Source organism: Oncorhynchus tshawytscha, linkage group LG26 (assembly GCF_018296145.1).
Source record: "Oncorhynchus tshawytscha isolate Ot180627B linkage group LG26, Otsh_v2.0, whole genome shotgun sequence".
Lineage (NCBI taxonomy): Eukaryota > Metazoa > Chordata > Actinopteri > Salmoniformes > Salmonidae > Oncorhynchus > Oncorhynchus tshawytscha.
In genome coordinates, this window is record NC_056454.1 from 21,667,694 (window position 1) to 21,682,503 (window position 14,810).

At 42.6% G+C, this 14,810-nt stretch overlaps 2 protein-coding genes across 3 annotated transcripts in view; both read right to left on the reverse strand.

Moving 5' to 3' along the window:
• Positions 1 to 12,074, reverse strand: part of LOC112225363 (alpha-1,3-mannosyl-glycoprotein 4-beta-N-acetylglucosaminyltransferase A) — a 53,051-nt gene extending 40,977 nt beyond the window's left edge. The window contains exons 1-2 of one of the 2 annotated variants that reach the window (XM_042306349.1): positions 11,885 to 12,074; positions 10,850 to 11,299 (exon numbers count right to left, since the gene is read on the reverse strand). In XM_042306349.1, coding sequence (XP_042162283.1) covers positions 10,850 to 10,943 — 94 coding nt within the window. In that variant the 5' untranslated portion in view covers positions 10,944 to 11,299; positions 11,885 to 12,074. Of the gene's footprint in view, positions 1 to 10,849; positions 11,390 to 11,884 lie in introns of both variants that reach the window. The other variant, XM_024389272.2, reaches the window with a different exon arrangement.
• A 407-nt stretch (positions 12,075 to 12,481) lies between these two features.
• Positions 12,482 to 14,645, reverse strand: creg2 (cellular repressor of E1A-stimulated genes 2). The gene is made up of 4 exons (XM_024388527.2): positions 14,105 to 14,645; positions 13,762 to 13,931; positions 13,543 to 13,656; positions 12,482 to 13,390 (listed from the first exon to the last, which is right to left on the reverse strand). Exons 1-4 carry the CDS (start codon positions 14,537 to 14,539, stop codon positions 13,249 to 13,251), a joined length of 861 nt encoding a protein of 286 aa, XP_024244295.1. The 5' UTR covers positions 14,540 to 14,645; the 3' UTR covers positions 12,482 to 13,248.
• Positions 14,646 to 14,810: the final 165 nt, after the last annotated feature.

A 14,810-nucleotide genomic window follows, 5' to 3' on the forward strand; every position in this document is an offset into this window, starting at 1 on the left:
TACATAGCCCACCTATAATTTAGCCCAAACAACTACCTCTTTCCCAACTGTATTTAATTTTTATTTAGCTCCTTTGCACCCCATTATTTTTATTTCTACTTTGCACATTCTTCCATTGCAAAACTATACCATTCCAGTGTTTTACTTGCTATATTGTATTTACTTTGCCACCATGGCCTTTTTTTGCCTTTACCTCCCTTCTCACCTCATTTGCTCACATTGTATATAGACTTGTTTATACTGTATTATTGACTGTATGTTTGTTTTACTCCATGTGTAACTCTGTCGTTGTATCTGTCGAACTGCTTTGCTTTATCTTGGCCAGGTCGCAATTGTAAATGAGAACTTGTTCTCAACTTGCCTACCTGGTTAAATAAAAAGGTAAAAAAATAAAAAATATATTTTTTTTTTAATTCACCGGTCACATTATGAAGCTTACCGTAGTTCCCCAGAACAGATGAGCCAGTCACGTGTATGTAAAGAGCACAACTGGAGAAAGCAGGAATAGGTGAGTCCAACTGTTTATTGACAGGGGTCACGTTATACATGTTCAAACTCACCAAAAATGACATTTGGTAGCTCCTACCTATATACACACACTACCTTAAGAGTTTGGGGACACTTGGAAATGTCCTTGTTTTTGAAAAGCTGTTTTTTTCCCATTAAAATATCCAATTGATCAGAAATACAGAGTAGACATTGTCAATGTTGTAAATGACTATTGTAGCTGGAAACGGCTGATTTTTAATGGAATATCTACATAGGCGTCCAGAGGCCCATTATCAGCAACCATCACTCCTGTGTTCCAATGGCATGTTGTGTTATCCTTTTAAAATGATAAACTAGGATTAGCTAATTAATCATTAGAAAACCCTTTTGCAATTATGTTAGCACAGCTGAAAACTGTTCTGATTAAAGCAGCAATAAAACTGGCCTTTAGACTGGTTGAGTATCTGGAGAATCAGCATTTGTGGGTTTGATTACTGGCTCAAAATGGAGAGAAATGAAGAACTTTCTTCTGAAACTCGGCAGTCTCTTCTTGTTCGGGGAAAAAGCACAAAAGTTTTCAGCTGTGCTAGCATAATTTCAAAAGAGTTTTCTAATGATCAATTAGTCTTAAAATTATGAACTTGGATTAGCTAACACAACGTGCCATTGGAACACAGGAGTGATGGTTGCTGATAATGGGCCTCTGGACACCTATGTAGATATTCCTTTTTTTTTTTTTTATATATCTGCCATTTCCAACTACAATATTGTCCACACTGCATTTGATCAATTTGATGTTATTTTAAAAAAATAAGACAAAAAAAGTGCTTTCCATTCAAAAACAAGGACATTTCTAAGTGACCCCAAACGTTTGAACAGTAGTGTCTACACGCACAACTTTATGAAATGTACTGCCTTTCTTTGCTAAAAATAAAACGGTTTGCAATCGTTAGCAAATTTCCATGGCGGCTATTACGTGTGCTTATTTTGTTAGCATACTGGTAATAGAAGCCCAAAGGGTGTTTTTTTTGCATGTTTTGGCACCACCTTACGTGCTAAGCCCGTAATACTGTAAATCAGGGGTTGAGAGAGGGACGGTATGACCATATGAAAATCTGGATACCGCCCAACCCTGGTACCAGCTAAATTGCAGTGGTCTAATTCTATTTCTATGATTGAAAAGACACCCACCCTGTATTCAAGAGTATGCAGTGTCAACTGATGGCGGACACAACAAACACTTTAGATTCTCCATAGTCAACTGAAGGACCATGGACCAGATCTGTACCCAGAACAGGATCAATACAGAGCGCAGGTCCCAGAAAAAAAAAAAACATTTATGCGCACACACACACTAGAATAATAGTGAAGATATCTAAAACACATATGGAATCATGTAGTAACCCCACAAAATGTGGAAACTCCTTTAAGACTGTTGGAAAAGCATTCCAGGTGAAGCTGGTTGAGAGAATGCCAAGAGTGTGCAAAGCTGTCAAGACAAAGGGTAACTATTTTGATTTGTTTAACACGGTTTTGGTTACTAAATGATTGTGTTTGATTTCATAGTTTCTGAGTAGGTGTCAAATTTTGACTGGTACCATGTGTGTAATATATATTTTTTGTACATGTTTCGGGCTTCGACACCTGGTATCATAAACACACGACATGGAAGGCATAGAATTGCAGGAAATTGGCTTTAAACAGCAACAAAAAAAATCTCTGCCCCATGCAAAATCTGTAGAATTGCGGGAATGTTTGCTTTAAAAAAAGCTACATTTTCTTTTCTCTGGAAAAGTGCCTCTGGAAGCAACGTCAGCACAAGAACTGTTCGTCTGAAATGGGTTTCCATGACTGAGCAGCAGCACACAAGCCTAAGATCACCATGCGCAATGCCAAGCGTCGGCTGGAGTGGTGTGAAGCTTGCCGCCATTGCACTCTGGAGCGATGAATCACGCTTCACCATCTGGCAGGCCAACGGACAAATCTGGGTTTACCAGATGCAAGGAAGAAGCTATCTGCCCCAATGCTTAGTGCCAACTGTAAAGTCTGGTGGACAAGTAATAATGGTCTGGGGATTTTTTTTTCATGGTTTGGCCCCTTATTTCCAGCTACAGCATATAAATGACATTGTAGGTGATTCTGTGCTTCCAACTTTGTGGCAACAGTTTGGGGAAGGCCCTTCCCCGTTTCAGTATGACAATGCCTCCATGCGCAAAGCGAGGTCCATACAGAAATACATGTTTTGTTGAGATCAGGGCGTGGAAGAACTTGACTGGCCTGCACAGAGCCATGACCTCAACCCCATCGAACACCTTTGGGATGAATTGGAACCCTGACTGCGAGCCAGGCCTAATCACCCAAGTCCCCAAAGCAATGTTTCAACATCTAGTGAAAAGCCATCCCAGAAGGATGGAGGCTGTAGTGGAGGCTGTTAAGGGGGGGGCACTCCAAAATAATCCCCATGATTTTGGAATGAGATGGTTGACGAGCAGGTGTCCACATACTTTCGGTCATGTAGTGTGAAAATGTAGTTTCTTCAATAAATTATCAAATAGTTTAACTGTTTGAAAGCTTTAAAATTGTTCAAATCTAAAAAGGGGTACAGTCAAAAGGTGATTGAAATCAAATGGAACAACCCATTTCCAAAACAAACAGTATTTGGTTTCACAATGAGCCACACCTCTCATACACGTGATTTGGAAAAGCCTGCCCTCTCCATACAAGCTTAACTCAAACAGTTTGGGTGGTACCAACAGAAGCATGAAAAGAGGAGTGATGCTTTATGATGTACAATCCTAACTTATACTAAAGGATTCTTATGTACTAGCCTACATCCTTGCGTTGGTACACTACACACCCAATTTGTCCTTCATTTTGATCCAAGCGATGAAACACTATGCTGGCCTAACCTAGCTAAGGCAGTAAAGGCACTTGATTCCCTCGAGAGCTGGTAGCTATGATACCATTGAGCTTATAAAAAACCTAAATCACTGAGGCCTTGGCGTGCGTGTGCTTCTGTAACAGTTTTGTGAAGAGTAACCACAGAAGCATTTAGTTGGAAGGAACACACCTATGAATCACATTGCTTTCGTTATTTGCGAAAAGAGAGTGAAGCAAAAGAGAAAGGAGGGGGGAAACAGAAGACGTAGCTGGCATCTTAACATACTAGGACTTTTAATGAACAGCAAGCAGTCATGGCGGAGCATGTAAAATTGCTTCTAAATCAATAAATAGACGAGTCAAACCAGGAAATAATTGACTGCTGAATGATGATCTGTCAAAATGCATGAGCATTGATCTTGTCCTCAGCATGCTAGCTTGCATGCAAACCTCAATGGCTGTGGATTTTCATAGCTTTGCTGTATCTGGCTTGAATAACCTGCTATTCTCACACAGCCAGCCAGATGCGATCATTTTTATGGATAGCCATGTCCCCCTGTGATGGCAACCATCCCGATACTATCTATAGCCCTTCCACAAAGAGGAACCTGTTACATAGCCATCTGTGTCAATATCCAGTTTTGAATAGGGCTGGGTGGTATACCGTATTGTACAATATACCGGTATTGGTGCAAGGACCGGTTTCACTTTACCTTCTTTAAAATGGTATTTTAAAGTTCGATTTGTTAAATGTGATATGCCGTGTGTAACGTCAATTTTTATTGTTCACTCCGCTACGTTAGTCATCCCTCTCTCGCTCTCTCCATGCCGCTTTCCACACAGACGTAGCCCCGTCCCGTCACTCAAGGACCGCTGTTGCTTGACAATGAGACACTTGTGCTCAGTCTATATGGTCAATGCAGCACAAACAATGAAGACAATTATGCCCAATTTACTTCTTAATATAAATCCACTAGCTTTCTATAAATTACACTAGTTTGTTTCTTACATCTGCAAAAAATGGCTAGTTTGTCTTCTCTTAGCATATTGGGCCTAAATCTTGTTAGACGCCAAAGCTAATTGCTAGTTAGCTAGCTAGCTAAGTAGCTAATGGAATTTACTGAGTCAGCGCAAATGTAACTAGCTATAAAGCCTGATAAAACCAGTGATGTTGTAGACCGAAATCAGCATGTTTATGCAACAGAATACGGGAAGCATGAATGTGTTAGCTACATGAAGTAGCAAAGAACAAAAACAGTAAATGTAGCCAAAGATTATAGAGTCCCCTAGAGAACACTTCAGTTTCTACCCTGACACAATAACACTTTCCTGACATAATTTATTAATTGTAATGTAAAACACCCACTATTAGAGGTCGACAGATTAATTAGGGCTGATTTCAAGTTTTCATAAATCGGTAATCAGCATTTTTGGACACCGATTACATTGCACTCCACGAGGAGACTGCGTGGCAGGCTGACTACCTGTTACAAGAGTGCAGCAAGGAGCAAGGTAAGTTTCTAGCTAGCATTAAACTTATCTTGTAAAAAACAATCTTCACATAATCACTAGTTAACTACACATGGTTGATATTACTAGTTTATCTAGCGTGTCCTGCGTTGCATATAATCGATGCGGTGCCTGTTAATTTATCATCGAATCACAGCCTACTTCGCAAAACGGGTGATTAAACAAGCGCATTCACAAAAAAAAAAACACTGTCGGTGCACCAATGTGTACCTAACCATAAACACCTGTCTTAAAATCAATACACAAGTATATATTTTTTAAACCTGAATATTTAGTTTATTTCCTGCTAACATTAATTTCTTTTAACTAGGGAAATTGTGTCACTTCTCTTGCGTTCTGTGCAACAGAGTCAGGGTATATGCAGCAGTTTGGGCCACCTGGCTCGTTGCGAACTCAGATGAACATTTCTTCCTAACAAAGACAACCAACTTCGCCAAACGGGGGATGATTTAACAAAAGGGCATTTGTGAGAGAAAAAACAATCGTTGCACGAATGTACCTAACCATAAATATCAATGCCTTTCTTAAAATCAATACACAGATGTATATATTTTTTAAACCTGCATATTTAGTTAAGAAATTCATGTTAGCAGGCAATATTACACTAGGGAAATTGTGTCATTTCTCTTGCGTTCATTGCATGCAGAGCCAGGGTATATGCAACAGTTTGGGCCGCCTGAGTCGTTGCGAACTAACATGCTCTCATGTTCTGAGCAAGGAACTTAAATGTTTGCTTTTTTACATGGCAAATATTGCACTTTTACTTTCTCCAACACTGTTTTTGCATTATTTAAACCAAATTGAACACGTTTCATTATTTGAACCTAAATTGATTTTACTGATGTATTATATTAAGTTAAAATAAAGTGTTCATTGTTCATTCAGTATTGTTGTAATTGTCATTATTACAAATACACTGCTCAAAAAAATAAAAGGGAACACTTAAACAACAATGTAACTCAAAGTCAATCACACTTCTGTGAAATCAAACTGTCCACTTAAGAAGCAACACTGATTGACAACACATTTCACATGCTGTTGTGCAAATGGAATAGACAACAGGTGGAAATAGGCGTTCCTATGCTTCCTGGCTGATGTTTTGGTCACTTTTGAATGCTGGCGGTGCTTTCACTCTAGTGGTAGCATGAGACGGAGTCTACAACCCACACAAGTGGCTCGGGTACTGCAGCTCATCAATGCGAGATATGGCAAGAAGGTTTGCTGTGTGTCAGCGTAGTGTCCAGAGCATGGAGGCGCTACCAGGAGACAGGCCAGTACATCAGGAGACGTGGAGGAGGCCGTAGAAGGGCAACAACCCAGCAGCAGGACCGCTACCGCCGCCTTTGTGCAAGGAGGAGCACGAGGAGCACTGCCAGAGCCCTGCAAAATGACCTCCAGCAGGCCACAAATGTGCATGTGTCTGCTCAAACGGTCAGAAACGGACTCCATGAGGGTGGTATGAGGGCCCGACGTCCACAGGTGGGGGTTGTGCTTACAGCCCAGCACCGTGCAGGATGTTTGGCATTTGCCAGAGAACACCAAGATTGGCAAATTCGCCACTGGCGCCCTGTGCTCTTCACAGATGAAAGCAGGTTCACACTGAGCACCTGTGACAGACGTGACAGAGTCTGGAGACGCCGTGGAGAACGTTCGGCTGCCTGCAACATCCTCCAGCATGACCGGTTTGGCGGTGGGTCAGTCATGGTGTGGAATTTCTTTGGGGGGGCCGCACAGCAATCCATGTGCTCGCCAGAGGTAGCCTGACTGCCATTAGGTACCGAGATGAGATCCTCAGACCATATGCTTGTGTGGTTGGCCCTGGGTTCCTCCTAATGCAAGACCTCATGTGGCTGGAGTGTGTCAGCAGTTCCTGCAAGAGGAAGGCATTGATGCTATGGACTGGCCCGCCCGTTCCCCAGACCTGAATCCAATTGAGCACGTCTCGCTCCATCCACCAACGCCACGTTACACCACAGACAGTCCAGGAGTTGGCGGATGCTTTAGTCCAGGTCTGGGAGGAGATCCCTCAGGAGACCATCCGCCACCTCATCAGGAGCATGCCCAGGCGTTGTAGGGAGGTCATACAGGCACGTGGAGGCCACACACACTACGGAGCCTCATTTTGACTTGTTTTAAGGACATTACATCAAAGTTGGATCAGCCTGTAGAGTGGTTTTCCACTTTAATTTTGTGTGTGACTCCAAATCCAGACCTCCATGGGTTGAAAAATTTGATTTCCATTGATAATTTGTGTGATTGTTGTCAGCACATTCAACTATGTAAAGAAAGAAGTATTTAATAAGAATATTTCATTCAGATCTAGGATGGTTATTTTAGTGTTCCCTTTATTTTTTTGAGCAGTGTATATACACACAGTGAGGCAAAAAAGTATTTAGTCAGCCACCAATTGTGCAAGTTCTCCTGCTTAAAAAGATGACAGAGGCCTGTAATTTTCATCATAGGTACACTTCAACTATGACAGACAAAATGAGAAAACAAATCCAGAAAATCACATTGAAGGATTCTTAATGAATTGATTTGCAAATTATGGCGGAAAATAAGTATTTGGTCACCTACAAACAAGCAAGGTTTCTGGCTCTCACAGACCTGTAACTTCTTTAAGAGGCTCCTCTGTCCTCCACTCGTTACCTGTAATGGCACCTGTTTGAACTTGTTATCAGTATAAAAGACACCTGTCCACAACCTCAAACAGTCACACTCCAAACTCCACTATGGCCAAGACCAAAGAGCTGTCAAAGGACACCAGAAACAAAATTGTAGACCTGCACCAGGCTGGGAAGACTGAATCTGCAATAGGTAAGCAGCTTGGTTTGAAGAAATAAACTGTGGGAGCAATTATTAGGAAATGGAAGACATACAAGACCACTGATAATCTCCCTCGATCTGCGGCTCCACGCAAGATTACCCCGTGGGGTCAAAATGATCACAAGAACAGTGAGCAAAAATCTCAGAACCACACGGGGGGACCTAGTGAATGACCTGCAGAGAGCTGGGACCAAAGTAACAAAGCCTACCATCAGTAACACACTACGCCGCCAGGGACTCAAATCCTGCAATGCCAGACGTGTCCCCCTGCTTAAGCCAGTACATGTCCAGGCCCGTCTGAAGTTTGCTAGAGAGCATTTGGATGATCCAGAAGAAGATTGGGAGAATGTCATATGGTCAGATGAAACCAAAATATAACTTTTTGGTAAAAACTCAACTCGTTGTGTTAGGAGGACAAAGAATGCTGAGTTGCATCCAAAGAACACCATACCTACTGTGAAGCATGGGGGTGGAAACGTCATGCTTTGGGGCTGTTTTTCTGCAAAGGGACCAGGACGACTGATCCGTGTAAAGGAAAGAATGAATGGGGCCATGTATCGTGAGATTTTGAGTGAAAACCTGCTTATATCAGCAAGGGCATTGAAGATGAAACGTGGCTGGGTCTTTCAGCATGACAATGATCCCAAACACACCGCCCGGGCAATGAAGGAGTGGCTTCGTAAGAAGCATTTCAAGGTCCTGGAGTGGCCTAGCCAGTCTCCAGATCTCAACCCCATAGAAACTCTTTGGAGGGAGTTGAAAGTCCATGTTGCCCAGCAACAGTCCCAAAACATCACTGCTCTAGAGGAGATCTGCATGGAGGAATGGGCCAAAATACCAGCAACAGTGTGTGAAAACCTTGTGAAAACATTTGACCTCTGTCATTGCCAACAAAGGGTATATAACAAAGTATTGAGATAAACTTTTGTTATTGACCAAATACTTATTTTCCACTATAATTTGCAAATAAATTCATTAAAAATCCTACGTGATTTTCTGGATTTTTTTTTCTCATTTTGTCGGTCATAGGTCATAGTTGAAGTGTACCTATGATGAACATTACAGGCCTCTCATCTTTTTAAGTGGGAGAACATGCACAATTGGTGGCTGACTAAATACTTTTTTGCCCCACTGTGTGTGTGATATATATTATACACATATACAAATAAAGTTGAAAAATATATATCGAGCACACAGCCACGCAATCTCCATAGACAAACACTGGCAGTAGAAAGGCCTTACTGAAGAGCTCAATGACTTGGCGCAGTCATAGGATGCCACCTTTCCAATAAGTCTGTCAAATTTCTATCCTGCCAACTGTAAGAACTGTTATTGTAAAGTGGCAACATCTAAAGCAGCAATGGCTTAGCAGTAGGCCACATAAGCTTTCCTGATCGCCCAACATCGTTGTCCAACCTCAGTGTCGTCGCTCTTGCTGCTGGAGATTCTGATCCACCTCTACGCAGACAACACCATTCTGTATACATCTAGCCCTTCTTTGGACACTTAACAAACCTCCAAACAAGCTTCAATGCCATACAATACTCCTTCCGTTGCCTCCAACTGCTTTTAAACGCTAGTAAAACTAAACGCATGTTCTTCAACCGATTGCTGCCCGCACCTGCCTGCCCGACAAGCATCGCTACCCTGGACGGTTTGGAATTAGAATATGTGGATAACTACAAATACCTAGGTGTCTGGTTAGACTGTAAACTCTCCTTCCAGACTCACAATAAGCATCTCCAATCCTAAATTAAATCTAAAATCGGCTTCCTATTCCTATTTCACAACAACATTTCACAACAAAGCCTCCTTCACTCATCCTACCGATCCTTGACTTCGGTGATGTAATTTACAAAATAGCCTCCAACACTCTACTCAGCAAATTGGATGTAGTCTATCACAGTGCCATCTTTTTTGTCACCATAGCCCCATATACTATACACCACTGCAACCTGTATGCTCTCGTTGGCTGGCCCTCACAACATATTCGTCGCCAAACCCACTGGATCTAGGTCATCTACAAGTCTCTGCTAGGTAAAGCCCCGCCTTAGCTCACTGGTCACCATAACAACACCCACCCGTAGAAAGCGCTCCAGCAGGTATATTTCACTGGTCATCCCCAAAGCCAACACCTACTTTGGCCGCCTTTCCTTCCTTTCCTCTGCTGCCAATGACTGGAAAGAATTGCAAAAAAAATGATCACTGAAGCCTTATGACTCCCTCTCTAACTTTAAGCATCAGCTGTCCGAGCAGCTTACCGATCACTGTACACAGACAATCTGTAAATAGCACACCCAACTACCTCATCCCCATGTTATCTTATGCTCTTTTGCACATCACTCCAGTGTTAATGTTATGTTGTAATTATTTCACCTCTATGGCCTATTTATTGCCTTCCTAATCGTACTACATTTGCACACACTGTACATAGATTTTTTTCTATTGTGTTATTGACTGTAGGTTTGTTTATTCCATGTGTAACTGTTGTTTTTGTCTCACTGCTTTGCTTTCTCTTGGCCAGGTCGCAGGTTTAAATGAGAACCTGTTCTCAATTGGCCTACCAGGTTTAATGAAAGGTGAAATATTTTTTTTTAAATACATAAAAATTGAGTGAAAAACATTCCCAGAAGAGTGGATGCTGTTATAGCAGCAAAGGGGGGGACAAAGTCCATATTAAATGCTTGTGATCTTGGAATGAGATGTTCCACAAGCATGTGTCCACATACTGTACATGACCAAATCACGCACTATTTGTAAATGTATAAATAATTATTCAAAAACATAAAATATCCTCAAACCATCTAAAAATGTTTTATTTTTATTTTTTAAATACCGTGATATGCTGGCCATATCGCCCAGCCCTAGTTTTGAAGATGCTAAAGTATTATACAGCCAACAAGAACCTCATATGAAGTGCCTGTCTGTTCGTCTATCTATCCGTCACTACAGTAAGTTCGGTTATAAAATGTGTTGGTAGCTAGCCAGCCTGCTTTCCATCTACCAGTCAAACAGCTGTCAAAAACGTTAGCTAGCTAGGTTAGTCAGCTGTCAGTTATTGATTTACAGTAATCCAGTGGTAACAGCTAGTGGCTAGTTAACACAACAGGGTTCGCTTGCTTACCTTTGCCATTCTGCCAGGCTGTGTACCAAGACAGGCTGAGAAACGACGTGAAGAAAATGATAGCAGTGGCAACCGTTCCATTTCTGAGCCTCATCTCATTTCAGCGATTCTCTCAATGAAGCGCGGGGACCCCGGGGCCGGCGTGCCTCACTCACTGCCTTCAGGGTTTTCAATCCAGGCAGAGGTGCGTACATACAGTAACTCGCCTCGGGTAGGAAAGGAACTTTGCTTTGAGAAATTGGGCTGGCTTTAAAGGTGGATTTTGTCTTTCCTAATCGTTCCCGGTCTGTCGCAGTGACTTGTCGATCTCTTTCCCTCTCGCTCGAGGGTGGCCAGTCACGAGGCAACCCTTCCTACACCGAGGCTTCTGCGCGTTCTACAATCTGAATCTCCCCGTGATGTGAGCATGGTCGGGCGGTATGCTTATTCACCTCCACTCAGTGGCAGTCACTGCACAAAATGATGGAGAAACGGAAGATTAAAGATCCTGAACCTTAGTGTTGACGGTACGCCTCCTTGAACTTCTGCACTCTGATGATTCTGGGGATGGCAAGAGTAAGCAGAATCAACTGGTTTGACACGAAGAGAACATCTGCATTAATCTAGATATCGTTATTTTCTACTTAAAGTTAAGCAGCAAACACTGGAGAAAAAAAACATAACTATCGCGTTACTGTAGCTGGCACATTTAGAAGCTAGAGGGTAAGAGTTAAGGCCAGTCTTTTCTAGGAACCAGACCAATATGTGGTGGCTGTGCTTCTCTACAGACCTTAACTAGTATCGTATTTACATTTGAGTCATTTAGAAGGAGCTCTTATCCAAGATAAGGTTAAATAGATTCATTAAGACACTGACTTAGTTACACCTACAATAGCGGCTGGCAGGCTAATACATAGCTAACTACGGTACCTGTCTGATAAGACGCTGGTTACACTATTGACGCTTCTTGAACATGAAATGATTACCTAGCGTTAGCTACGTGATAGATAGCTAAATGGCAGTATAACAATTAAAAACGACGTTTGCTACACTTACCCTGTGGTACACAGTTACAGTCTGAAATATGTGTATTCTCGAAGTTGACCAAATTCGTGTTTTGTCACGAATAATCATTGATTGGGGGGAAAACTCCTTTATCTGCAAACCATTCTGTCAGGCAACGCCAGCGGTCTGCCAAGGCACGAGGCGCCGCCCACTCAAGACGCCGGTTGTTGCCGAGCATCAACACACCGCGAACTTGCGCAGCATTTATGGGATGCGCGAGTAAAACACACGCCTCTCTTCAGCATCAAAATTAGAAAATATACCGTTTGTCAAAAAATCTGCTACCTTTTTTTATAACTAAATATATGAAGCACTACTTTAGGACTGATGGGTCGAGCATTTATTTTGCGGCCTATCATTTTTGTTTATGTCTAAAGAACGCCACCGTGCGTTCATACGATCATTCTACAGCTGCTAGAGAAATATGCATCTTAAGCATTGCATAATTATGCAGAGCATACCTAAATTAAGTGACCTAATGATTTTTAAAAAATAGAACACTGTCAGCTTTACTGGTAGAAAACACAAGCACCAATACACATAATGCTTCAAAGATACAGCGAGTGAAAGATTGGGAGGACATTTCAATTATTTGACCAAATCATTTGTATTAATGATCCCAACATTGCATGTACAGTTTTACAATCTATAACAATGTATCATTAAACTTCTGCTTTAGATCATGCACAATGTCATTGACATGTACATTTTAAAAGATGTTTTCTTCAAACTCAGCACAAAATAGAAATGTGACTTGACAGTATGCGGCACTCAACAACATTCAATATCAACGTCAAGATCTATTGTCCACCAGAGGAGTCTACTTTAAGTGGATTGTTGATTTGTCATTTTCTAGCTGTTGAACAGAAGATTGTGAAAAAGCTTGGTGGTAGCATTGGAAAAACATTTTCAAAGCAAATAAACCATTCTGTACATTCAACAACATCTTTACATAAATAGGAACAATCTATATCTACTTGTCTTTATATTCACATTCTGTAGAAGCTTTCCCTTGAACTGTGGAAGCACTTTAATCAGTTAGTGCAAACTGGTTGATATGGGGGACATCTTAAATGTAGTTGTTACCTCTACATGCACCATGGTTAGACCACTCACACTCAGCCTAGAGAAGATCTAGAACTGAAAATCCCCACTCCCCATTTCTCTTCAAAAATATTCCAGAACTAGAGCTTTTAGATCCTCCCATTCTGTTATGTGTTTGAGTGGTGATGAATATGGTCTGAGGACAGCTGTTGTGGCACCTAGAGATGCTAACACACCGTCTTGTATTGGTACACGTGTGTCATATTTGGCACTGTGCAGTAAATTAATATAAAATGTGGATGAAGTTCCTCTCAGTAGGGTGTGGCTTTGTAGTAGTCTTCCAGGGGGATGAGTGACACCCCTCCAACCCAATCCTGGAGCCAGACCTGTTTGAGCTCTAGCTTCATAAAGAACCAGTTGTGTCCCACTGGCCATTTCCGCATCACAGGGTGTCTGGAGGGAGAGGACAAAAGACAGCATTATACACACACTAAACAAGCAGGCTATGTGTAGTCCCTGACTTCATTACTGGTGAGAGACATTTGGACAGCCAAACACACACAGAACATGTTCAGGGAGGACGAGTGATAAACATGCACACACACCTAGAGAACATGGCCTCCTGGGCAAACTCCACCTCCTCTGGGCCCACTTCCACCATCTTGCCTGTCAGGGTCAGTCTGGCACAGCGTGGGTCTTCAGGATCATACACCTGCTGCCTGTGGGAACAGAGCACAATGTGGGAACCGTCACACACAGCAAGACTTGAAATATGCCACTTCAACCGAGCACTGGGTGGGGAGGTGGGTGACACGCAGTCCTACCTGCAAAAGTCTCCCTCTGCCTCTGAAAAGGTGAGAGAGGCAAATGGGTAGCTTCTCAGGTCTGCTACAGAGTTGTCCATCAGAGTGACGTAGAAGTAGACAACTCCTGTACTGTTGTCCATTGGGCCATCACTGACCGAGAAAATATTCCCGAAAGGAAGGCCCTTAATCTGAGGATACAAAATAAAGTTGTTATATACAGGTACATACATACAGGCTTCAGACTACCTGGCTCTGGTCTGAAAACAAGGCTTAATAGTACATTGAGTGCTAATGTGCTTCACAGAGCAATTGCAATGCTGAGGAGAGGGCACCTTAAGTAAGTCTAAAAGCTTTACTGTACCTTGTCTTGAGTGGAAATGGTGGCGAGATGTCCCCAGTCGCTGTAGTGGGCCATGTATCTGGCGGTTCTCGCCGTCTCCTGATGTGGGGGAGGTGAGGGGGCACTGGCGGGCGCTTTCACCTCCTCCATCCGATAGGAGAACACCCTGGACGCAGATGACACGGGCGCTGCATCCTCCTTTTTCGATTTGACGGTTTCTTTGGGCTTCTCCGCACCATTTCGTAACACAGAGGGCGGGTATGCCGGTTTCCAAAGCCCGCTGTTGTCCACTAGCAAAGCGGGGACGACCTCCTCCTCGGAAACGGCGTCCAGCTCTCCCTCCACCACGACATCGTTGGAGGCGACAGCCCAAGATACTGAGTTTCTGAGAGTGTAGCTCTCACAAAGGCACAGCAGCGCGGCAAATAATGCCAGGGAAAGATGATGTGACTTCATCAAACTGCTGGATATCTACTTTCCTTGAGTTCGTCCTTCTGTCTATGTGTGTGTTTACTGACTCACGTGTATCTGTGGTGTTTTCATAACATAAGGCGAGGATTGGGCGGAGCCACAAGTTACACAATTGGTAGACGAGAATTGCCACAGCGCCACCCTCTGGTACGCCAAGGAATTATAGGGTGAACGTTGCCCTCCTTTCTATATTGAGAAATGTTCTCAGGCCAGAACTATTACTTTCCTACTCCTCTATGGTATTTTGCAATAGACA